General features: G+C 35.7%; 1 protein-coding gene across 2 annotated transcripts in view; it reads right to left on the bottom strand.

The window, feature by feature from the left end:
- Positions 1–24,909, bottom strand: part of LOC150101680 (uncharacterized) — a 276,464-nt gene that overhangs the window by 64,588 nt on the left and 186,967 nt on the right. For both annotated transcript variants that reach the window (XM_090400506.1, XM_090400507.1), the window contains exon 9: positions 20,744–20,886. In XM_090400506.1, the coding sequence (XP_090256632.1) occupies positions 20,744–20,886 (143 nt within the window). The remainder of the gene's footprint in view (positions 1–20,743; positions 20,887–24,909) is intronic.

Below are 24,909 nucleotides of genomic sequence, written 5' to 3'. Positions count from 1 at the left end.
TCAAATTCTAAATGAATTGTTGAGTGCTTGGGTTTCACCCAAAGCAATGATCTGGCTGTGCCATGCTGATGATGTGTTTGCTATATGGTCTCATGACATAGACACATTGACATTTTTATCAAATCTCAATAACCAGCATCCTAAAATTAATGTTACAATAGAAAAAAGAAAGTAACAATTATCTCCCTTTTCTGGATACACTAGTGACACAACTTCCTAATGGCCCATTATCCTTTTCTGTTTACAGAAAACCCACACATACTGGAAAGTGTTTACATAAGCAATCATACTACCACCCATCCCAACAGTACAGCATCCTCAAAACACTTACACACCAAGGCACATCTATTTACTTGAAAGACAGCCCTTAAAACTGAAATAGTCCTGAGTTCAGGGACCTTCATAACACCTTTATAGTTAATGACTACAACCTGTATAAAATAGAAAAAATACTGCACGTATCCCCATCCCTCCTGCATCCACCAACTATTTCCATCCCATACAGGGTGTTCGGGATAAATTTGACAGTTTCGTAAGGAAAAAGAAAATCTTCTTTGTATCTATTAAATTTAATGAATTGACAAAAAAACATTACAGGCAGAGTTAATTACAATACTATCAACAAGATTTACTCAAAATAACCACCATTAGCATCGATCACAGCTTCAATTCTGCTTCGGAACCTCGAACAAGCTGATGCTACAGTCTCCCTGGGAAGGGCCGCAAAAACTGTTTTAATTTTATCCATTAACTGGGCTTTTGTATTACTGGAAGTGCGATTGGTGTCTTTTTCAACTGCGCCCCATACAAAATAATCCATGGGGTTAAGGTCTGGGGAGTTTGGAGGCCAAACATTTGGACTGGTGAAGTCGTAGAAATTTTCAGACAACCATTTTTGACTTTTCCCAGAGGTGTGGCAAGGGGCCGAATCCTGCTGCCATACATACGGCCTACCATTGGCTACCCTTGTTATCCAGGGCTTGACTACAGTTAGCAACTCCACGAACAAAGCCCGAATTCCAATGCCAGGGTTCTTCAACACCTGTTCCTGCAGATTTGCGAGGAATTCTGCTGTACGAACGCAATCAGATCGTCTGCTAGGGATCTTTCTTCTTGCTACATCCTCGTAGTCACCATTGCAAGTCTCTAGTTCATGCCTGATTGTTTTTACTGTATTCAGGGAGCATTGGGCAGCAGTCGTAATATCCTTATTTTGATGGCGGGCACGAATCATCATGATACAAGTTATTCTCTTCCATGATTCAGGTGGGTTCCAGCTATCCATCCTTTCTGACATCTTGTATATGAATGAAGAAGGGTCCAAACTTTTAAATGAAGAGAAGTGTGTGTTAATACATGTAACTTACGGAAAAATATAATTAATTATAAATATGTCAAATTTATCCCGAACACCCTGTATATTAAAGGTCCACCAGAAAAGATAGCAGAAGTGCTTTGTAAATACTACTTATAGTAATAGTGCTTCATGGTACAAGCAACAACGAGAGAAAAAAAAAAAAAGGAATAATTCAAATTCTAAATGAACTGCTGAGTGCCATTTAACCAGCTACCTTCATTTATTCTCCTAAAGATCAATTTCATGCTCTTGCACATTCTGGAGTGTTTAAAGTTCCTTGTGTCTGCAGTTTAACCTACTTTGAACAGACTGATAAATTAGTTAGCATCTGCCTTGAAAAATAAAAATTAATCCACGATCATTGTATGGCAAGTCGGGACTAGCAGATGATGCTCTAGATCAGTATTACACAGAAGTAGCTACAGGTATGAGAGAGACAATTTTTAGAATCAGCATCTGCTATGAAGCATTCTCCTAACCTCAACAAACATGGTTGCATTAATTTGTCAAAGATCTGGGAAACAGTCATTTTCTGAGACCAGATAGCCAGACTTCTCCAAATTTACTTGATGGTTATCTGGCCCATGGTTCTGTTTCAGTTACAATCTGAATTGTTTCTAATGATTTAGTTTAGTGCCTGTTACGTTATACATGCTCTAAAGATGCTGGGGAGAAAACCATTAAAAGATTAGTAGGTTCAATAAATTACTTTATTTTTTCCTCTCTTGTTGTTCTTTATATCGTGAAGCACTATTATGAACGACAACTGGGTAATGGAAATGGCTAGCAGACAGCAATACATTCATACTGCATTTACCAATGCCGCAATCATTAATATTTCTTTTCAATACTTGTAACTTTTCCAGAAAAGTTACGAGTATTGTGTGGAAAGCTAAACTGGAGTATGGAAAGAAATTGGCTATGCAGGCTAAAGGCAATCCAAAAGAATTTTATTGTTATGCCATAAGTAAAAGAGAGAATGGATGTAGATGAATAACTCTGCTGAATGCAGATGGTACACTTGTGTCAGAAGCTGATGAGACTGTTCAATTAAATGAGTCTTCACTTTACTAAGATATATCAACCAGGTGTATGTAACACAGTTCTACTACTACTACTACACTGGATGAACAGATAGAGATACATGAGAATGAGGTTAGTGAGAAAGGGCTGCTACATAACCTGGATAAGAATTTGGCAACAGGTGCAGATGGAATATCAGCACATATGCTAAAGGAATGTCAGTTGAATTGGCTAGGTCTTTGACATGTTTGAATAACTTCAGTCTCAGCTCAGGAAAGATACTGCAGGAATGGAAAGAATACATGCTAGTCCATTGCACAAGGGTGCAAAAATTGATGTGTCTAACTATTGACCTAACAGTATCTCATAAGTGGTGGGAAGAATTTGCATACAGAAATGGGTTGACAGAAAAGCTATACTCTGCAAGAAACATCTTGAGCAATTTGCTCATATTTTATAACACTGTTACAGCTGAGCTTGGATAAAGGGAATGGATGCACTATGATACTGCTGGATTTTGCTAAGGCATTTCATAGGATACCACATGAAAGGCTGCTACATAAATTGGAGAACATGGGTTTGGAATATAAACACTTGACTTGGGTAATCAGATGGTTAATAGATAGGTATCAAAAAAGTGGTGCATGGTGGTGGTGGTGTGAATCTGCCAGATTTAACAGGTAACAGAATGATTTGAATAGGATGGAAATGTGGAGAAAAGATAATGGCTGTCAATTCAATTCTATGCTAGTAAGTGTAAAGTTATGCACTTTGGCATGATTTCCAATGGGATGTAATATTGGCAGGATCATGCAACAAGAAATTGATAAGGCTGGGAATCTTGGAGTTATGGTGGATAGGAATTTGAAGTTCAAAGGTCACATGGCAGAAACTCCAAATACAACTCACAGGATAATTGCAATGTTGAAACAAACATTGTGCAAGGATAAGGAAGTCATTTCAGCTCTTTGCGAGATCTTGATAACACTGCACCTGGACTATTGGGTTCACAGGGGATGAAGAAGCTGTGAAAAAGGTGCAAAGAAGAGTCATAAATATTATATTGGGATTATGGAATGTAGATTATGAGGACAGACAGAGTATGTGGACTGCAGAACCTAGTAAACAGGAGAAAGGGTAGTGGAATTATAGAAGTCTATAAACTTCTGAATTGGTGTTATAGGATATTATGTGATGTACATGTAGAAAGGCTTATGTGTTCATCATACATGTTGATTAATTTTAATGGGGGGATTGAGACAGCCTCCCCCCCCACACACACCAGTACTGTTGCCCTGTGGTACATTGTTGGTGCTTCATGTAAAAGAAGCCCCAGAGATGAATCAAACATGAAGCTAATCATCTCAAACAAGGCGTCCAAAGGTTTCCAAGTCTCCTGGACTACTCACAATTATGATAAATACAAAACATAAAAAGTTCCATGCCGGCTCGATCGTCGCCCAGAATAACAAGGATCATGTTGCTTGTTTAGGTGGAGGGCAAGCTTTGAAAAATATATTACAGTCCCCTAATCAACACTACCTCAAGATATGTTCCCTAAATATAGAAGGACTATTTAAATCCAAAGCCGAAGCCATCGGCAAAATAGCCAAAGATAAAGCAATTGATATCTTGGGTCTCCGGAAACCCATTTGCCTGACAATACCCCTCAATAAACTAAAGATCCCAGGACTCATTCCAGTGTCTTATAACTGCCACCTCAAGCATGGCCTAGGAACCTATATTCGGCCTGGTCTCAAGGGTATAACCCAAAGTGTTCCTGATACAGAATACTCCATAGGTATTAAAGTTCAAAATATCACCATATACAATGTCTACAAACCTCCATCGCAATCCTGGCCTGTTCAGATGGACCGACCTCCTCCTCACCCTGCTATCTATATTGGTGACTTCAATTCCCATCACACCATGTGGAGCTATTCCTCTAACAACCAGGATGGTAATAATCTAGCTAACTGGATGGATACATATAACTTGTATTTGAATTATGATGCCAAGCAGGACGGCACTCTTTACTCAGCCAGATGGAACAGAACCTACACCCCAGATCTGTGCATAGTCACTAAAGACTCCGAAGACCACCCTCTTCATCAACCAGAACCATCCTTAACAGATTCCCTAATAGTCAACATCATCCTACATTAATAGAAATAGGAATATCAATCCCAGTCATCAGCAGAACACCAATCTTTAGATGGAATCTCCGCAGGTCCAACTGGACCGCATTTCAGAAACAAATCGAGCAAACCATTAGAGCAATTCCACCCACTCCTAATTGCTATCCTAGATTTGTTAAACCACTCAAATCTGCAGCAAATGCCTCTATCCCTAGAGGCCACAGAAAACAATATATCCCATGTCGGAGTAGAGAAAGTGAGGAACTCCTAGTCAAATATGAGGAAACTGAAGATCCAACTATTGCTAAGGAGCTCATATCAACCCTGGATAAAAACAGAAAGGAAAGATGGATCTCAACCATCAATGAACTCGACTTCGTCACATCTAGTCAGAGAAGCTGGTCACTTCTGAGAAAATTAGGTGGAACAGAGCCAATGACACACAAAACAACAGAGATAACTCCTGATCAAATGGCTAACCATTTATTGAAAACCTCCAAGATTCATCCCAGCTCTACCAGGAAAATTGTTGTACAAGCTTCCACCAAACAAATCCTGAAGATGGAACCCGAGCTTCCTGAACTCGTACACCCAGTATCTCGAGAAGAGGTACAAATAGCCTTAAAACTTACCACGAATGGCAAAGCTGCAGGAGTGGATGGTATGCTCCCTGAGTTCCCAAAATATCTTAGTCAACATGGCCAAACATGGCTGGCTGCACTTTTCTCAGAAATCATCATGACTGGTAAATTGCCAAAGCTGTGGCGAAAAGCCAAAATAATTGCCATGCCCAAACCAGGGAAAGATCCAAATGAAGTGAAAAACCTACAACCTATCTCCTTGCTTTGCACCACCTTTAAGCTCTTTGAAAGAATTCTCCTTAAAAGAATTTCACCACGCATCGAAAGAGCACCCCCGACTGAACAAGCCGGCTTCAGGCCAGGAAAAAACTTTCCAACTTTTTGATTCTATTCTCTCCGACAGAAAGATCCGGGTTCATATTGGCGGAAAAAAGAGCAGGCCCAGATTCCTTCAACAAAGGTCTTCTTCAGGGCTCTGTGTTATCCCCTATACTTTTTAACATCGACATGTATGATCTACCTCATACCAGCTCAAGCAAGTATATGTACACCGATCTTACATCAATCCACCTCCTTTACCAACCTAGAATCAACCTTGAATACAGACCTGAACACTCTGGAAGAGCACTTCAAGCAGTGGTACTTGAAGCCAACGAAAACAGTGTCCTCAGTATTTCACCTGTACAATGCAGAGGCGAATCGACAACTCAACCTTTCTTTCTGTGGAAAAATGGTAGAACACGAGCCTCACCCAAAATATCTTTGGGTGAGCCTGGACAGAAGCCTAACCTATAAAAGGTACATCATCAACCTCTCCAATAAAATTAAAACCAGAAATAATATCATTTCAAGGCTTGCTGGAACAACCTGGGGTTGTGGTGCAGAAGTCCTAAGGTCGTCTGCACTAGCCCTCGCATTCTCCACAGCAGAATATTGTGCCCCTGTCGTCTGGGAAAGAAGTACACACACTAACATTATAGACACCCAGCTAAACTCTACCATGTGCACAATTAATGGGACAGTGAGAAGCACCCCTCTTTCCTGGCTGCCTGTTCTATCTAACATTGCTCCACCACACATACAGAGAAGACAAGCCTAGATTAAGGAATTTAATAAAGCAATAAGCAACCCACTCCTTCCCCTACATCAGACTCTCATAAATCCACCTAGTCTTCGCCTCAAATCTAGAAAGCCTCTCTGGTCCATGGACGAACTCTCTTCAGCTGCGCTGCCATCAATATCTGACATATGGAGTGAATACTGGTCCAACAATCTACCAACAAACGGCTACCTGATAGAAGATCCCTGTGCTCCGCAGCCTGGTTTTGATCTTCCTAGGAAGATTTGGTCATCAATAAACAGGATCAGAATTAGTCAGGGCAGACGTGGCTACCCTCTACATAAATGGGGGGGGGGGGCTGTCAGATCACTCTTATTGTGATTGTTCTCCTGTGGCTCAGACGATTACTCATATTGTGTACGACTGCCCAAGGCACCAATTTTACGGTGGTGGCCTACAGGACATCCACAAAGTGACGGATGAGGCCTTGAATTGGCTTTCCAGCCCAGACCTTGACCTGTAGTTGGTATGGCGATGGCGGTGGTTATGGAGGAAACAGAAGATCACTGTTTGAGAGTGACTTCCGTGATCTCAAAGAATAACGTAGTCACTCTCATAGTCCTCGTCATGGTATCAACAGAACTCCTCCTCATGTTAGAAGATGATGTAATGTGAAATGGGCCTCCTCTAATGGATCAAGTTTTCTCACACAAGACACAACTGCTCTCTAATTAAACCTAGGATACAGCTACATTTATGTTGCGAGAACATGCAGCCTTGTCATACTTATTACAGCAGGATGATAATTGTCCCTGGCTTGATTATGACAAGTTACTTTTACTTTATTTATATATAAAAAAAAAGGAAAGATGTAGAAAGCTGGTTGTGCCTTTTATGTAATGAACTTTTATATGTTAAGATTTTCATCATTTGTTGCTGGAAATTGTGATTGTACTTTTCACTTACCAGTTTCATGTAGCCATAAGCATAAATAAATAAATAAATGGTATAGATGAGAACACAGACTGATAAGAAAATAACTATTTATTAACTTATTGCTGATATTTCGCTGGTATTCTATCTAGCATCTTCAGAACACAAAAAGAGCTTGTTACAGTATGTTAAAACAACAATAATTTGGTATAACAATGAGACTAGTCTGAACAATTGTAATGTACAACATAAAGACTAAAGTCCTAATTAGGTGCCATCTAATTACATCGTGTGATGTAATTTTTCATTATATGTGCAAACTTTGTTTGCTTACATTTGAGTAAAGAATTAAATAAAAATTTCTTGGAAAATATAATTTACTTTGTAACAAAGTGACAATTTTTTTAAATCCTTTCCACTGGAGAACTAAACAATGAAAATCACTATGATTACTAGTGGACATGAACAGGCCTCTATTGATCGAATTCTTGATAAATATCAACTTTCAACCAGACCACAATTAGATGTTAAATGTGTGCCACAACATAAAGGGACATCAGAGCAGCCATTAATGAAACTAATAAAATATGGGAATACATCTCATGCCAGTAGCACTAGTCAATTATCTCCTTTAAGAGGCATGATAATCCTTCATATCAAAGAGAGCCCTTAACCAGATTAACTTGTGTAGTTCCTTACAGTATATGACTGCAGCTGTATATTTTAAATAGATATATAGATTTAATACATACAATCATATCCACTAATGCCTTTTATTCCCTTATGGGGGGGGGGGACAAGGACATTTTAGCCCTATCTAACTTTTGGAGACTGAGTGGGCAGTTCAATTTCCACTTGCAATCAGAGATGGTCTTAGGTCAGCTATCTCTGATTGCAATTTCCACTTACAATCAGAGATAAATGAGCTAAGATCATCACTAAGTTTAAGTGGCATCCAGTGAACTGATGGCAAACAAGCGCCGCCACCCTGTGGCCCCCCAACCACAACATGCTATATTATTGTCCGAAACAGTGGGTTCTATGGTCGATTTTCCTTGAGTTTATGTGACAAGAAAAAAAACAAGTTTCTGGAAGAAGAAAAAGCCTGCTTGCCCCTGCCAGAGATTAACTAACTCAGGTACCAGTTGAAGAAAGGCTTAAAAAAAATCAGAAAGGAATTGAATTTACCAAAGTTCAACTTGTTCTTTCTTTGGGAAAACTAGCACTGTAGATGTAAATGCCAATTCCAATGACTACACAGTATACAATATGTTTTTATGATGGTTATGTAATTTTTTAACCAAAAAACGATTGTGACAAAAGATAACTGACATTGGATTAATAGGTCATGATAATATAGATAGTTAAAACAACTAGTTTCACCACATATGCTAGTGGCTTCTTCTAGGTTAGGAAGAACATTAACCATTACAAAACTAAACATGTAGGAAATGTTACACCAAAAAAAAAACAAAAAAAAAAAAAAAACACATGGAGCATGGAAGCTAGTAGTAAACTTAAAGTCTCCTTTATGGAAAGATCCAATAAGACTAAAGACTTTCAAATATCACATAAAATCATTTCCTGGTTTCTGTTGAGTGCGCATTATGAGCGGATAATCATCGTAGACTCTTTGAAGTTGCAGGCACTGAAGTTGTCTCTAATATAAGCCATGGACCTCTTGTCCAATTCAAAATTATGGTGAATGTGGGAGAAATGGAAAGCTAGACCTGAGCTGTCTTCTCTGTTGTTATTAATGCCTTTGTGTCTAATTTCCAAACTTCTAGATGTTTGTCCTATGTAAGCAAGGCCACAAGAACGTAATATTGTCAACTCCAAGTTGTTTGTTGAAAGGCTTGTGGTCCTTAGGTGAATGTAACAGAGCTTGTATAATCAAAACAGGCTTGAAAGCCACTCTTATGTCACGAGATTAGTGATTTGAGATAAAGCCTACCAATATGAGGGATGGAAATCTAGGTTTTGCAGCAAATGTCAGAAATTTATTGTGGAGCAAGAGTAGACAACAGTATTGTTGTACCATTTTCTTAGAATATCCATTGCTTACCAGTAGTTGAAAAGGAGAATGCAAATCTTCTTTTAGTGTTTTTATTTTTGTAATAGAGATCGCTGTTTTTTTCTGAGTATGTATAATACCTAATTTTTACAATATATGGTGCAGTGAAGAGAAATGAAGGTAATGACATGTATGAGTGGGCTTACGTATATGCTAAGAGAGTGGCCTCCTTATGCTTTTTTAGAAATTAAATTAAAACATCTAGGAGAGGTCATTTTCCTTCATTTTCGAGCTCTAACGTCAATTTAATTTTATGATGGAAGGAGTCAATAGATGAAAGAAAATCAGGTAACTCAGACACACTGTGTTTCCAGATTATAAATATGTGTCCTCTACATATCTCCACCAAAGTGACAGGTTTGGATGTGTAGATAGCAGAAATCTTTTTCAAAATTTTCCATGAACAAGTCAGCATATGGAGGAGATAGAGCATTTCCCATTTCATTGAAAATAATTTGAGTTGAGACAATATTTATATAGTTGAGAGATGTCACAGATCATCTACAACTTATCAAAACATCTGGCTAATCTTCTAAAGGACCACATCAGACATATCAAAAACTCGCAACACTTAAGACACCAAGAATTTATATACTTGATTTAATTCTTTATCCAAGTGTAAGCAAACAAGCTTGCACCTGAAGTATTTTCAGGACTGGGCCAACTTGTGGTAAAGGTTGTATGACTTCACATCACTTGCCTTAGTATTCCATAATGCAAAGCACATATCTTTGCAGACATGTATAAAGCTATGCATTATGGGACGGGTCACTACCCCAGACCCAGAGGTGATATCAAGTTTGAAGTAATCCAGAAATCATATTTTTTTGCTATACAAGTTGCCAAAAGGTGTCACATCTTATTATTAAAATATTCTGGATTAGAGATAGTTGTTGAAAGTTTTTTCCACTTGGTTATGCTATAAATTCAAGATACCAAGAATTTATATACTTGGTTTAATCCTTTATCCAAGTGTAAGCAAACAAGTTTGCACCTGAAGTATTTTCAGGACTGGGACAACTCATGGTGAAGGTGGTATATGACTTCACATCACTTGCCTTAGTATTCCATAATGCAAAGCACATATTCTTGTGGACATGTATAATGCTATGCATTATGGGAAGAGTCACTACCCAGACTGGTCTCAACCTTTCATCAGTGATACCAAGGTTGAAGTAATGCAGAAGTCATATTTTTTTATCTATTCGAGTTGCCAAAAGGTGTCACACTTTATTATTAAAATACTCTGAAGTAGACATAGTTGTTGAAAGTTTTTACCTTTACCATGTTGTGTCGTCTTCTATCCTTTATTGCCCTTTCTTATCTCTATTACACTTACTGGCCGAATCCCTGATAAGAGTGAAGCTGTTTGTTTTGTGAGACAAAGAAATGCAAATGGCAGATGCCAATTTCTTTGTCTCAGCACTGGTTCTATCTCCCTTTTCAAATCCAGAGAAAATTTATTTGTATAAGCTGCACCACCCTGAATCTTAGGATATACTAAATGTAGGACCAAGGAGATAGAACACAGTCAGCATTCACTCTTCTCAGCTATAAATATACACTTTGCAGTCATGACCTTAACTAATACAGTTTCCCGCCCTTGTGTGGTGCAGTAGGATCTAGATACAGGCAAGACAACATTCACATTAAAACAAAACATTTTAATTACAGCTATAATTCATATATTACACGGAGAAGCACTTAGTGAATCATTCAATTAAATTTTATATACGTCGTTAATACTCGTTAATTTGTATTAACATCGTTAATACAAATTCCATTCTAGATTCTCCTTAACAATCCTATTCAAATTTTACATATATCTCAGTGTTAAGCAAGAACAGTCGTAATTCTCTCTCTTTCAAGACACATTTTATGAGACACTATTAAATTTCCTCAAAAATCAATCAGCAACAGTTCAAAGAAATGTCTCTTAGCATGCACATTAAAATCTTCTCATTCAATTCTTTAGATAGTAGACATAAAGTTTTCACCTTACCAATTTGCTGGATATTCTACTTGGCCACATCAATTCTCTCGTCAGACAACTACCTTATATTATCGCTTTTCTTCACACTTCCTCAGGATTTCTATACAATTTCCCTCTATACTTCAACTGGAATTATTCTGTAGTTTTCCACCATCAGGATCTGTTGGGCTTTTGTTTCCGACTGGTAAGTTCTCTTGGTCATTCGGTTGTAACTTCCACGAAAAAAGGAAACCCACGTGGAGGCTCCTTACCAGCCGGACATCCATGGCACAGGAATACAGCAGCAGGAAAACGTCCAAAAGCCTGGTTCGCAGCGTTACATCTGCTTTTAAACACTGCGCCATTTCTCTCTTTCGTCATTGATGTATATGTCATGCTTTCACTTAGTGCCGCTTGCGGAATCCTTTCGTAACTCTAATAGCGTTACGGTGGAGGGGGGGGGGGGGGGAACACTGTGCTACATAACAGATATACTTGTATATTCACCACGTCTCAGAAGTCGGCCGTTTCACATTTAGATTATTATACCCAGCAGATGGTTAGTTAATTACAGTATTTTAGACTAAGCAACTATACAATAATAATACAATAAAATTTCACATTACTAAATTAAGACAAGATAACAAAACCAAATTAAGAAATCTATAAAGTGCTTCTTTATTCTGATGAATCATTATTTTTCTCAATGGAGTGATAACAATTTTAAGTCCTCCGACTTAACAACCACAAGTTGCCCCAGTCCCGAATATACCTAAGGAGCAAACTTCTTTGCTTACACTTGGATAAAGGATTAAACCAAGTATATAAATTCTTGGTATCTTGAATTTATAGCATAACCAAGTGGAAAAAACTTTCAACAACTATCTCTAATCCAGAGTATTTTAATAATAAGGTGTGACACCTTTTGGCAACTCATATAGGAAAAAAAAAAGACTTCGACCTTGGTATCACCTCTGGGTCTGGCTCCTACTGATGAGACCTCAATATAGGTCGAAACCGGTGTGGATAGTGACCCTTCCCATAATGCATAGCATTATACATGTCTGTAAAGGATATGTGCTTTGCATTATGGGATACTAAGGCAAGTGATGTGAAGTCATACCACCTTTACCACGAGTTTCCCCAGTCCTGAAAATACTTCAGGCACAAACATGTTTGCTTACACTTGGATAAAGGATTAAACCAAGTATATAAATTCTTGGTATCTTGAATTTATAGCATAACCAAGTGGGAAAAACACTTAGTAGAAAAACTAGGAGAAATTTCTATCTTACCAATGGAAATTCTAGCTAGTCTACATGCAATTTGTTCACAAATGTTCCTGTAGGCAACGTTATGGCACTTGTAGATGACCTGTTCCCTCCTGACAACTCTCAACTATTTAGACACTGTCTCAACTCAAATTATTTCCTTGCTTACACAGGGCAAACATCTAGAAGTTTGGAAATTAGACAAAAAGAGCATATTGGAGACGTTAATAACAACAAAGAAGACAGCCCAGTCCTAGCTTTCCACTTCTCCCACGCTCACCAAGGAATGATTTTATCTGATATTTGGAAGTCACTTATTAGATCTTTCCACACATTAGACTAACTTTTCTGCCAACTATCATGTAATCCTATTGAGCAAGTGACCTAGACCAGCTTCCATATTCCGTTTGTTTCTGTTTTTTACCGCTTATTTTTTGTTCTTCCTAACCCAGAAGAAGCCACTAACATACGTGGAAAAACTAGTTGGTTTAACTATCTATATTATCACGATCTATTAAACCCAGTGTCAGTTATCTTTTGTCACAATATATTTTTATATTTCTATAGTCCCCCTATCATATAATTACAGTTTAGTATTAATGGCAGGAAAAAATAAGAGAAACTTCCATTCTGAAATATATGTTTTTTTTTTATCTGAGGGGTAAAAAAAACATTGATTTACATGGAAAACAGTTACTATCAATTATTGCACATAAATCTTGTTTCAACCTTTTGATAAAAGAAAAATAATTTTTTTTTTTTTTTGTTCACAAAAATCTTTATTGAAGGTAACTAATTTCATGAAACAACAATTTCATAAAATAATTGCAAAGGTAATAATTAAAAAGTTTGGTTTCTTCTAAATTACATCTTGTTTATTGTTTATTTATAAATCTATTTATAAATCACTTCACAGAATACTTACAATCTCTGCACTTGTGGAGTTTTGATTTACAGAAAACAAATCATGACATTTATAATAATTCATGTTATCTACAGTATTTGTAACTAAGTTCATCTTCCTCTCTTTCTTTCCAAAATTTGTGCATTATGAAATGAAAACAGAGTTATGAAACAAATCACATATCTGCTAAGCATTCTGTGTAACATGCAACTAAAGCAATATTAATTATTAATGTCATTTTTATAATTATTTTTGATTTTCAGTTGGTATTAGATTACTAGATGTTTAATAAATAGATAGAGACATGCATAACAGACAGTATAATATTTTAAATAATGGCTTCACACATGTAAGAGAAAATTAAATAGAATTTATTACTCCTATATTTTACTCTATTTGTCATAAGCTTCATTCAGGGAGACGGTAGAAAAATTGGCTACAACATTTAAATTATGAACACAAAAACAATTCATACAGCACTCATTTACTTCCATGTGTCTTGGTCACAGTTGTACAAATAGGAGGAAATACTATTAGAGTTCTAGATAAACAATTAATAAAAGTAGGATGGTGGCAGGGGGTGCTTAAGGGTCAAAGCCGTATAACTGAAAGGAGACCTCCACATAGCCTTTAACGGAATGCGGAAAACCGACCAGGACTTCTGACCTAATGTCCAATCCTCACCTTCTCATGGTGCACCGTGTTGGGTATCTACCTGGATACTGAACGAAAGAGGATGGGCTGGCAATTTGGGATTTAGCCGACCAAATTGTAATTCTTATTGGCTTAAACCAAATTACAAAATGATGGTACAACATGACAAAATTTCATGCCGGCTGGGGCGTCGCCTGGTTAAACAAGGCCCCCCCGTTCTTTTAGTCAGGAAACCAAGGTGGACAGCGAAAAGTCAGCTATTAGAACAAATCTGAAAAAAAAAATCCAACTCAGCATCACCAGAATTAAAGATCGGTACTATCAACATAAGAAGCCTGAATGGCAAAGAAATGGAGCTAGCCGAGGAATTAGATAAGTACCAGATCAGATCGACATAATAGGGGGTGACTGAAACAAAAAAGACAAAAACTGGTGATATTTTTCTGAGCAATAAATACAAAATGTTATACTCAGGCAATGACAATCAAGGAAAAGAAGGAGTAGCCATTGTATTCAACACTAAATACGAGGCTAATCTTCTTGAATGGCAGGCAGTCTCAAGTAGAGTGATGTGGGCAACTGGACAATGAGACTTGTTTGTGCCTATGGTCCCACAGAAGGTTCTACTAAGGTAGAAGTGGAGGAATTTTTTGACGCTCTAGAAAAAGCAACTGACACAATGAAAAAGGAAAAGTTGGTCCTTGTTGGGGATCTAAATAGCAGAGTAGGAAATGATTGTGAGACATACAAAAATCTTTTGGAAAAATTTGGAGAAAAGAGCAAAGCTAATAATAATGGCAAATATCGGTTGGATTTCTGCTCAGGACATGACTGGTTATTATTAACACCATGTTCCAACATAAAATGTGCACAAATTCACATGGGGAGAAGAGGCAAGGAATAAGAAAAGTCTCAATAACCAGAGTGTACAGAGGATTTGAAATTAGAAGTGATCACTATTTAAGTCTTCAGCAGGATAAAATTGAATTTCATATTGAAAAGAATAAGTTTTAAAGCAAATAAAAGTTGAGCAACTCTCCGATGTGAACTGTAAACTAAAATACATATTTTAGTTTACAGTTCACATGTATTTTAGTTTACTAAAATACATTATTCAAGAAAAAATGAAAGAGTTTGAGAACAGAAACCAAACTTTAGAGATTCAGTGGCAAGCCCTGAAGAAAACCTTGATTGATTCACCCAGTGAGGCATGTGGTTAGGTTGTCTGCAAGGATAGACATATGGTGGACACAGGAAGTTAAAGAGGCAGTGAAGGAAAAGAAGAAAGCATATCAAAAGTTCCTGGCAAATAAGTCAGCTTGTGCTCTTAGAGAATACAGAGACAAATGTAAGAAAGCTAAACACTGTGTAATACTAGCTAAACAAAAGTCATGGGACGACTTTGGCAAGAATATAGAAAATAAATATCAAGAAGGTGGCAAAATATTCTGGAGGTTGTTGAAGAAGCTTAGGAATGGAGGAAAGAGTGCTGTAAAAGGAGTTAGAGATGATAACAGTGATATGAAAACGGGAGAAAAAGATATCAATGAAGTATGGAGTAATTACTTTGAAAAACTGCTAAATGAAACAAGCAGTGATGACAGCACAGTGGTAAAAAACACTGACCAGGCATGCAGTCAGGAATACATATCCATTCTTGAAGTAGAAAAAGCCATCAAAGGCTTGAAATGTGGAAAGGCAGCAGGAGTAGATGATATTCGACCAGAAATGATGAGGTATGGTGGTATAAAAGTCTTATAGTGGCTGCACTGCATAGTTCAGAAACCCTGGACAGAGGGACGAATTCCCGATGATTGGAGTAGAGCTCTCATAGTACCCATATATAAAAAGGGAAATAAAACTGAATGTGAGAATTACAGAGATATTTCCCTACTGAGTGTTCCAGGTAAGATATATATGCAAGTATACTTGAGAAACGGTTGAGAAGAATTGTGGACGAAAAGCTTGGTGAAGAACAAGCTGGATTCAGGCTAAATAGAGGCTGTCAGGATCAGATCTTCACTTTACGACAAATAGTCGAGAAAGCATGGGAATATAACAAAGATCTGTATTTAAGTTTTGTCGATTTGGAAAAGGCATATGACATGATGCCAAAAGAGAAGCTATTCAATACGCTACAGTTATATGGGGCATTATATCAAATACATAGTCTTTATATATAATACATAGTCTTTATTTGAGTTGTAAGTCAGCAGTTAGAATTAAAGGAAATACAGGAAGATGGTTTAATGTTAAATCTGGTGTGAGACAAGGATGTACATTATCCCCTCTGTTATTCATTATCTATATGGATCACATTATGAAGGAAAGTGGTATTAAACATGATATCAAAATTGGAGATGTTAATGTCAGCTCTTTGCTTTATGTGGATGATGTTATACTTCTAAATAAATAAATCTGCTACAAGTCTGCAAGATTCTCTGACTAAACTGAATAACTGTTGTAATAGATATGGTATGAAGGTCAGCAATAAAAAGACAAAGACAATGAAAATAGGCAGAATCGTTGAAAATATCAACTGCATTGTGAACGGAGAACCTGTGAAACATGTAAAACATTTCACCTACTTAGGTACGATTTTTAGTGAAGATGGTAAATTAAATATGGAAATAGACAACAGAATCAATAAAGCTGGTATAGCAGGAAGTCAATTGAATAAATTCATATGGAATAAGAGAGAAATTAGTCGGTACACTAAATTAGCTGTATACAAGCTGTATACAGTGTTCAAACCAGTTTTAACTTATGGATCTGAGAGATGGGTCAGAAGTAAAACACTTGACCAAAGACTGGAGACCACAGATATGAGACTCCTGAGAAAGATTAGAGGTGTGAACAGATGGCATGAATGGCAATATCATATTAAAAACGAGGATATTAGGAAAGAACTAGACAATGTCAGCATCCCGGAATGCGTTGGCAGAGCTAATCTCAGGTGGTATGGTCACTTAAACAGAATGTGCGAGGAAAGATTAGCAAAACAAATGTTCTCTGCCAATTTGGCAGGAAAACGACCCAGAGGAAGACCAAGATATAGGTGGATTGATACGGTAGAAAGTGCCACAGATGACAGAAATATAAGATCTGATAATACTGGAGACTTGACAAGTAACAGACTGATCAGGAGGAAAATTGTAGATAAAAAGTTAGTAATGATGTAAATTTTTCATGTAGTACTATCATATCCTGTACACTCCTTGAGGGTACATGGCAGGAATTTGATGATGATGAGGAGGAGGATGGTGGTATAGGGCTTCACAGATTCAAGAAATCCTGCCATAGTGGAGCATCTTGGTTCGGTTCCAACAAACTCTGTGTCTATTGTCGATGGCATGAAAAGCAGAACCTGAACTCTGATTATAGAAATCTTATATAATAGTGATGTTCCTGGATTATTATCGTAGCAGAATGACCAGTCTATCCAAAGTAGCAGATATAACAAGAACAGGGTATTTAATAAACACCAGGCAAGGATAGAGGTGATAATATATTTTGATAGTTGGTAAGAAAGATGACAACTCCCAGACTGGTTTAAAGGTGGTATATATATTTTCATAGATATTTTACATGTGTGAAGCTATTGTTTAGAAAATTATACTAAGTTAGTATTAGAAGTAGCTGCTTCAACAGATATTATTGCCTTATTTTGTGAAAATGATAAAATGAAGTAATAGATTTTGAATGCTGTCTGTGAAAACTTCCATACCAGCAGAAAATTAGACAGAGTAGTTATTTATAATTCAGTTTCAGGAGTGAAGAGGGGGAATCAAATGCGTTTCTACTGAAATATCATTGGATATAAATTTTTGATATTAAAAAATATCTCACAATCGGAAAACAAGTAATACAATTTAGCATCATCTGTTGTTTGTAAAAACAGAAAAACTCATTTCTAAAACTGAAGCATGACAATTCATATAATGTTATTTTGTAGGGAAGAAAAAAAAGTTAACATTTATTTCAATAAATGCTATTTGAAAACACTGTTATTTATAAATAATTTAACATAAACGATTTTCAATGCAAGCATCTGAAAACAGCACAAAAATAATTTCTTCAATATGGTCATTAAAATGAAAGAACATACATTATCTTGTCCCACAGCACTAATCTGAAGAATAAAATATGGTAAATTTACTATTATTAAATAAATTCATTACTAAGGCTGATCTCACGTCACATTTCAGAATAGATTATTTATTTTAACACATGTAAAATATGTTTTTATCTCTGAGAAAAGACAATAAATAAATTGTGCAGCAAAAAAAAAAAAAGTTCAAATATCAAAGGACAATGAAGGAAATTCCAAGTAAAACAGTATACTTTAAGTCAAAAAATGTTGCTCCACTTAATCCATTAATGGCTCTATAATCACTGTTAAGGGATTAATGGTGGAGAAGGGCAATAAAATGATAAAGGGCATATACTGCTCATATTTTGATCCATGAAAACTCCTAAACTGGTCATTTCATCCACTTTGTCTGGGCTTTGACTTATGACATTTTGTTCTGAAGATCTCGTTTTAAGTCAGAAATTACTATATGAACCGTAAAGATCAATTAACATGCCTGAATTCTAAAATGTATGGATCTATTTTGTGATATTTTTAACTAATTTTACTCTGTGTTTATAGTGAAGTAATACAAACGTACAAATGAAGTGTACAAATTTATACAGTACTGCACTGTAATAAATAATGAAATGAGAATGTATAGACTCTGCGCTTATCATAAAATAATCAGCTGGAAACATGCAGTGAAAGAGTAATTCTTCAATTACTCAATGTTGCCTTATTATATGGCCAACTCATCAGAGGAGGAGAAGGCTAGGTCATTAACAACAAAGTCTTAAAATTCAGTCCATTCTTTCATATTTACACCAGCATTCATTATAAAAAAATTATGGAAATAACTACTGGGTTATAGTAAAACTTCAGACATCGACAAAACTTATGCCTGTCTTAAACAGATCTGCCTGCCTTCATCAAATGAATCAATTAGTCTCTAATAGTGGCACTTATCAACTTGTGAACTATAATCCAGCTAACAGGATAAAGAAGAAAACTGTCAAAGTATTTAAGCCTGTCACTTCTTGGCCATCGGACACTATTAAAAAACTGTTATCGCATTATGCTCACTCTCCCAGAATTTATGGGGGTTCCCAAAGTTCACAATGTTGCATGCCAATAGTTGAAGGTATAGAAAGCCCTAATTATTACCTAGTCAAGAAATTAAAGCAAGCACTCGAGAAGTTGGTAGGTCATTCCCCCCCCCCTCCTATATAAAGAACACACAAAACCGCCTAAACAAAATTAATAACATAATGCTTGGCAAAGATGATTTAATAGTCAGTATTGATGTTTCTGCTCTTTTCACAAATGTCCCAATCAGTGACAATTCTTGTATATACTACTTGTGTTAAACATTCATATTATTTAACTGCAACTGAGAATTGAGTAGAGGCAACAAATCTTTTTTTATGTATACTATTATTCCTTTTTAGAAGAAAGCCTTATCTCAAAAATAACCTCCTATTTCATCTATTCAAAGTCTAGCAAAATTGAGTGTTAACATGGCAGTCTGAGCATAAACTAGTGTCTCATTTTGCTTGACAAATATAAATCACTCATCAAATATTGCAATACATTGGACTTTTACTATATATGACAATAAGCTATATGAAAAAACAAACTGCATAGAACATATGTATGTCACACATGAAAGTTCCTCTTAGCTCTGAATTGTTATGTGTTTGAAACACAGCTACTTTTTATTAGCCATCAGATTTTTATATTTGTTTTCTAGTTACATATATATTCATCCTGATACTGCAGCCTTACAAATTATAGTAAAATACTGGTGTTCTTGTTGTTTAAAATAAAATAATCCTGATGCAAGTATCGCCACCCTGGATGGCTAAGTGGATACACTTAGGCATCCTGAAGGCCTGAAGTGGCTTGAAAAAGTTTGATGTTTTGTATTGAGAGCAGACTGTCCAGCTTACTTATCCATTAGCCATCCATGATCCTAATGTTCAATAGTTTTACTAGCTTTTACAGATGATATGCACATTAAAAATTTTTTTATATCTTACTGTTACATGGTTTATTCAAATGTACTTTACATGTTAAAATGTATCAGAAAGGCACATTTTTTACATGTAAGGGGGGGGGGGGGAAACTAACTGATACACATTAAAATTTAATTTTTTTAACCCTCAATACTGTCATCACTGCTGATTTAACCTTCACAGTTATTTTTCTGTGGCCACTACTCATCCAAAACTGCTTTGTAATTGATTTAATTTCTTTCTAACAATGCAGAAACTTAAACTTATTACACACACTTTTTTTTGGAAAATGATACACATTAAAATTTAATTTTTTTAACCCTCAATACTGTCATCACTGCTGATTTAACCTTCACAGTTATTTTTCTGTGGCCACTACTCATCCAAAACTGCTTTGTAATTGATTTAATTTCTTTCTAACAATGCAGAAACTTAAACTTATTACACACACTTTTTTTTGGAAAATGATACTACTAAGTAACAGCAGTTAATTGGCATGCTAAATTACAAACACATTTAGCAGTTCAAGTTATTTTTTTTTGGCAAAGAAGGATTTTAAAAAATAGATTTTTTTGAGTTTATATAATAGTTATTTCTAATTATTAAATTTAAAAAAGTAATGAAAATATAAATGAACAAGCTAAAATAATTCATAATAAATGTGTTAATAAAATAACCTAACAAACCTGTAGCATTTTTTGCCATATGAACAAGATAATCGCTTGTCTTTCCTCGATGAAGTAGATGGTTTTTCCTCAGCTACATCTTCCTCTGAACCTTCACTTGTTGCGACTCTCCTACTTCGCCGCCTTCTTGTTTTGTTTGGTGCCTACAGTTTATGAGATTAACATAATTCACTAACAAGAAATAATGGTTAAATTCTGAACTGTTAAACTCTTCTAAACTGTTAAAATATTTTTAACATTTTTTTTTTACAGTCAGTATTAAAATATAAATGAATAAAAGCATAATCCAAAATAAGGTCAGTGTAAATACTTCTTGATAACATCTAACACCAGCAAAAATGCAAAATGGACAGACAGAAAGCTCTGTTAATATATGCTTCAGAGAACATCAAATAAATTTGTTATCATCATTATGACAACTCAGGACTGGCAGATCAGCAGCTTTAGATCAGCGCTTCCCAAACTGTGGGCCACGGCCCCCTTGGTGGCCATAGGTTTTGTTGAGGGGAGGGCGTGAAATAATGAAAACAAATTTAAAATGTTTTAAGACTAAGTATATTTTTTTTATTTTAAAAGAAACGTATTTAACTTTTATTATTTCTTTTTTGTTATTTTTTATATTTTAATGGAAAAATTCACACATTGGTGTTGGTTCACAAACTTTGCTTCCTGCGTATTTCGGCGCTTAACGAATATTAGTAAATATTGCTTATTCATATGTTTCATTTCAAAGCAGTGGTTAATTGTATTTACTTCGAATGTTCTCCAGGGAAGTTCCAAATCTTTCTGTCCCTTTCATAATGCGTTCGTAATCAGGGACCGTTGATAGTGACTTTATATACATATCAAAACTCGTTTTATATTATCACTATCATCCGAGCTAGTTTTCTGTTACCAATAAAAGTTTCGCATATACTTCACACATGAAAAAAAGCTTAAACAAGTTCATGAGGGGATATAGTAACTCGCTTGCAGTGGTAAACAACACGCCCTCCCTAAGAGCCACTATACTGTAGAGGCAATAAAAATAAGTACTTTTATTATGCCAGTGAATAAGGTATGAGGAGTCTGTGTAATATATTTCTCAACAAATAGTGCAATTAGAGACAACTGGGATAAAAACACACTAATTAATGAATCACATGTCCCCTCATACAGAAACTATGCTGTATAGATTGAAACAAAACCATATGTTGCATGGGCAAACACAGTATCTAACTAAAAACTATTGTTATTAATTAGATGTATGTGAGTTCGATTTCCCAAGGCAGCAATAAAATTCAACCGAACGTGTTAAAATTCGTAAAAGTGTTAAAACTAAGTAATATATATATATATAATGAATGTTATGGCAGTTTCACATATGGAATTCGGTTGAAGAGAGTTAGCATTTCAACTCAATTGTCAGCTATGCTTTTATCTTTCGGTTGCGCGATCTTTTGTTAATACCGCACCAATCATATGCACGTTTTAATAAACAGACTGCCTTTGCTGTCTGTTTCGCGTTAGGCTTAATTACCGTAAAAGGAGAAAAGTCACAAAAGTGAAAAATGTTCCTGGTCCGGGGATTCCCGTATTCAGGTAATATTCACTAATTTCACGTTATCAGTCTGTGGTGTGCCAGTATCGGTAAGTGGTAATATTAGTTGATCTATTATACGTTAAAAAAATTTAAACCTGAGATGGATAAGTGGCTGATAAAAAAAAAAAAAAAAATCCCACGAACAATCAGAAGAAGCAGAAACAGACTAAAAAAAAAAAAGGACAGTATTTCATATTTTACCAGAACAGGCCGTATCGTCTTCAGAACCAAACAGTAAGAGGCAAAAAATGTAACATATGCATCTGATTTTTGCAATATTCGCTGTGTATGTTTTGTATTGAATATAAATACAATAAATATAATAATAATATATCTCTATTACGATTTTTTTCGAGGGGGGCCGTGAAATATTTTAATTTTTGCAAAGGAGGCCCTGACATCCAGAAGTTTGGGAAGCACTGCTTTAGATACCCCATTATACAAGACCAGATGAAAGAAAATCAGTGCTACACAGATTATAAGTTACAAGTCAGGAGTCAGTAGCAGCAGTTGACACACTTACCACACATCAATAATTTACAAAAATTGTTGTGAACTGCAATTAATTTAGAAAAATCTGGAGAGTCATTTTAAGATCAACTCCTATCTAACACCTGCAAATTAATCAACACCAGATGATAATGTCAAAAGAGGATATCAGCTGTTTTCTTATATCCTATTCTGAAATGTTCTGATTAATAAATTATGTCCAGGGCTTGTGAACTTTGACAAACTGTGTTCTTAAGATACTGGTTTGAAATCCAGAAGTTATATAATTATCATATTTATTTTATTCCTTTCTTATCTATGTTGTGAATTATATATATATCCCTAAACCTCACAGAAATAAATAATAACTGGAAAACCAAAGACCAACTGTATTATCTTTCTATCAGAAAACAGCCCAAAGATGGAATAAATAATATAACAAACTTTTTCTACATGCAATACGAGTATCAAAAAGTTCCTCTCTACCACTGAAGAAAACAAATAAGTTTGAAACAGTAGCGCTGTTTCAAACTTACTGAAAAAATGCACTAATAAGAGATGAATGTATGGGCTCTTAACCACACATTTTTTAAGTAGTAAGCTTTTTATATCGATCGGCATAAATCTATTGCAGACTAGTTGGAGAGCTACGTATTTTAGTTTCTGCTTTTACATGCAAGAACCCCACAGATTATAGGAAATTAAAATTCTCATTTGTAAAATACAATCAGATCCACCTGTAAATATCGTAAGATATATATATTTAATCTTCTCAAAAATTCAAACCTAAAGTATACAAATTCTTATACACATCCTATCACTCAGTCTCTAAAAGCAAAACAGCTAGATACAACAAATTTATCATGATGATGAAAAACAATGAAGCATCAAGTAACCCAGCTAGTTAATAATAATAGTGAGAATTGTTATTCAATTATTATTAATTCAATTGTAACTGAATTATACACCCTTCCAATCACCCCTACTCTGTAATTAACCTTCTGACATCATTAACAATGAGACATTAAAAAATTGTAGTAACATGGATTTTATGAAACCAAGGTTTTCTTCTACCCAATTAGCAATTGATTGGGTAGAAGAGAAATCTCATGATAAGAAAGAAGAGGAATTTATTGAATTGTTGTGAGACAACTTTCACATGTTTCTCAAGCAACATGTGAAGGAAGGAACTCGAGGACAAAGAGTGCCAGATTTGCTTATAGTGTCAGAAGTGGTCTCTGTTAAGAATATGGCTATTTTACCAACAATTGGTGACAGTGATCATGCTGTGCTTTCTTGGGAAGTATCTAATTGTATTCATGCTCCAATTAGAACAAGTTACATGTTGAACTACAAAGCTGGAAATTATGATCAACTTAGAATACTATCTTTAGTCCCATGGTATCAGTTGCTGAATGGAAAAAATGTCAGCAATGCATGGGAATCTTGGAAAAAGTGCTTAAATGAGGTGGTATCTGAATGTATCCCTAGTGTTCGAAAAATAAATAGGTTGGGAGGGAAATGGATGCGCAACCTTATTAAGCAAGAGATCCACAGGAAGAAGAAGATGTGGAAAGAATATCGTGAGAATAAGAGTGAGAGGAGTTATGAAATATATAAAGCTCAGGTCAGAAAGGAAATGAGTAATGAGGAAAGCTAAATCAGAGTATGAAAAGAAATTGGCCATGCAAGCTAAAGGAAATCCAAAAGAATTTTATCATTATGGCACAAGGAAAAGAAAGAATGAACATGAAAGAATAATTTTATTGAATGCAGATGATACTCTAGTTTTGGAAGCTAATGAGATTGTTCACTTAATGAGTGCTCACTTTACTAAGATATTTCAACAAGATGTATTTAACATGGTGCACAGTGCTACTGAAACATTGAATGAAAAGTTAGACGTTTGTGAAAATGAGGTTGAAGGACTATTCCATAACCTGCATAAGAATTTGCTAATAGGAACAAATGGAATATAATTCTGTTTGCTAAAGACATGTTCAGCTGAATTGGTCAGGCCTTTCACATGTTTGTGTCACTTGAATCTCAGCTCAGGAATGATACTGCAGGAATGGAAGGAATTTATGATAGCTCC

This window comes from Typopeltis vanoorti, chromosome 11, assembly GCF_054136105.1.
Source record: "Typopeltis vanoorti isolate ZY-2024b chromosome 11, IOZ_Tvanoo_1.0, whole genome shotgun sequence".
Classification (NCBI taxonomy): Eukaryota; Metazoa; Arthropoda; class Arachnida; order Uropygi; family Thelyphonidae; genus Typopeltis; species Typopeltis vanoorti.
Note: the sequence above shows the minus strand (reverse complement) of the source record. Positions and strands in the feature narration are given on the sequence as shown.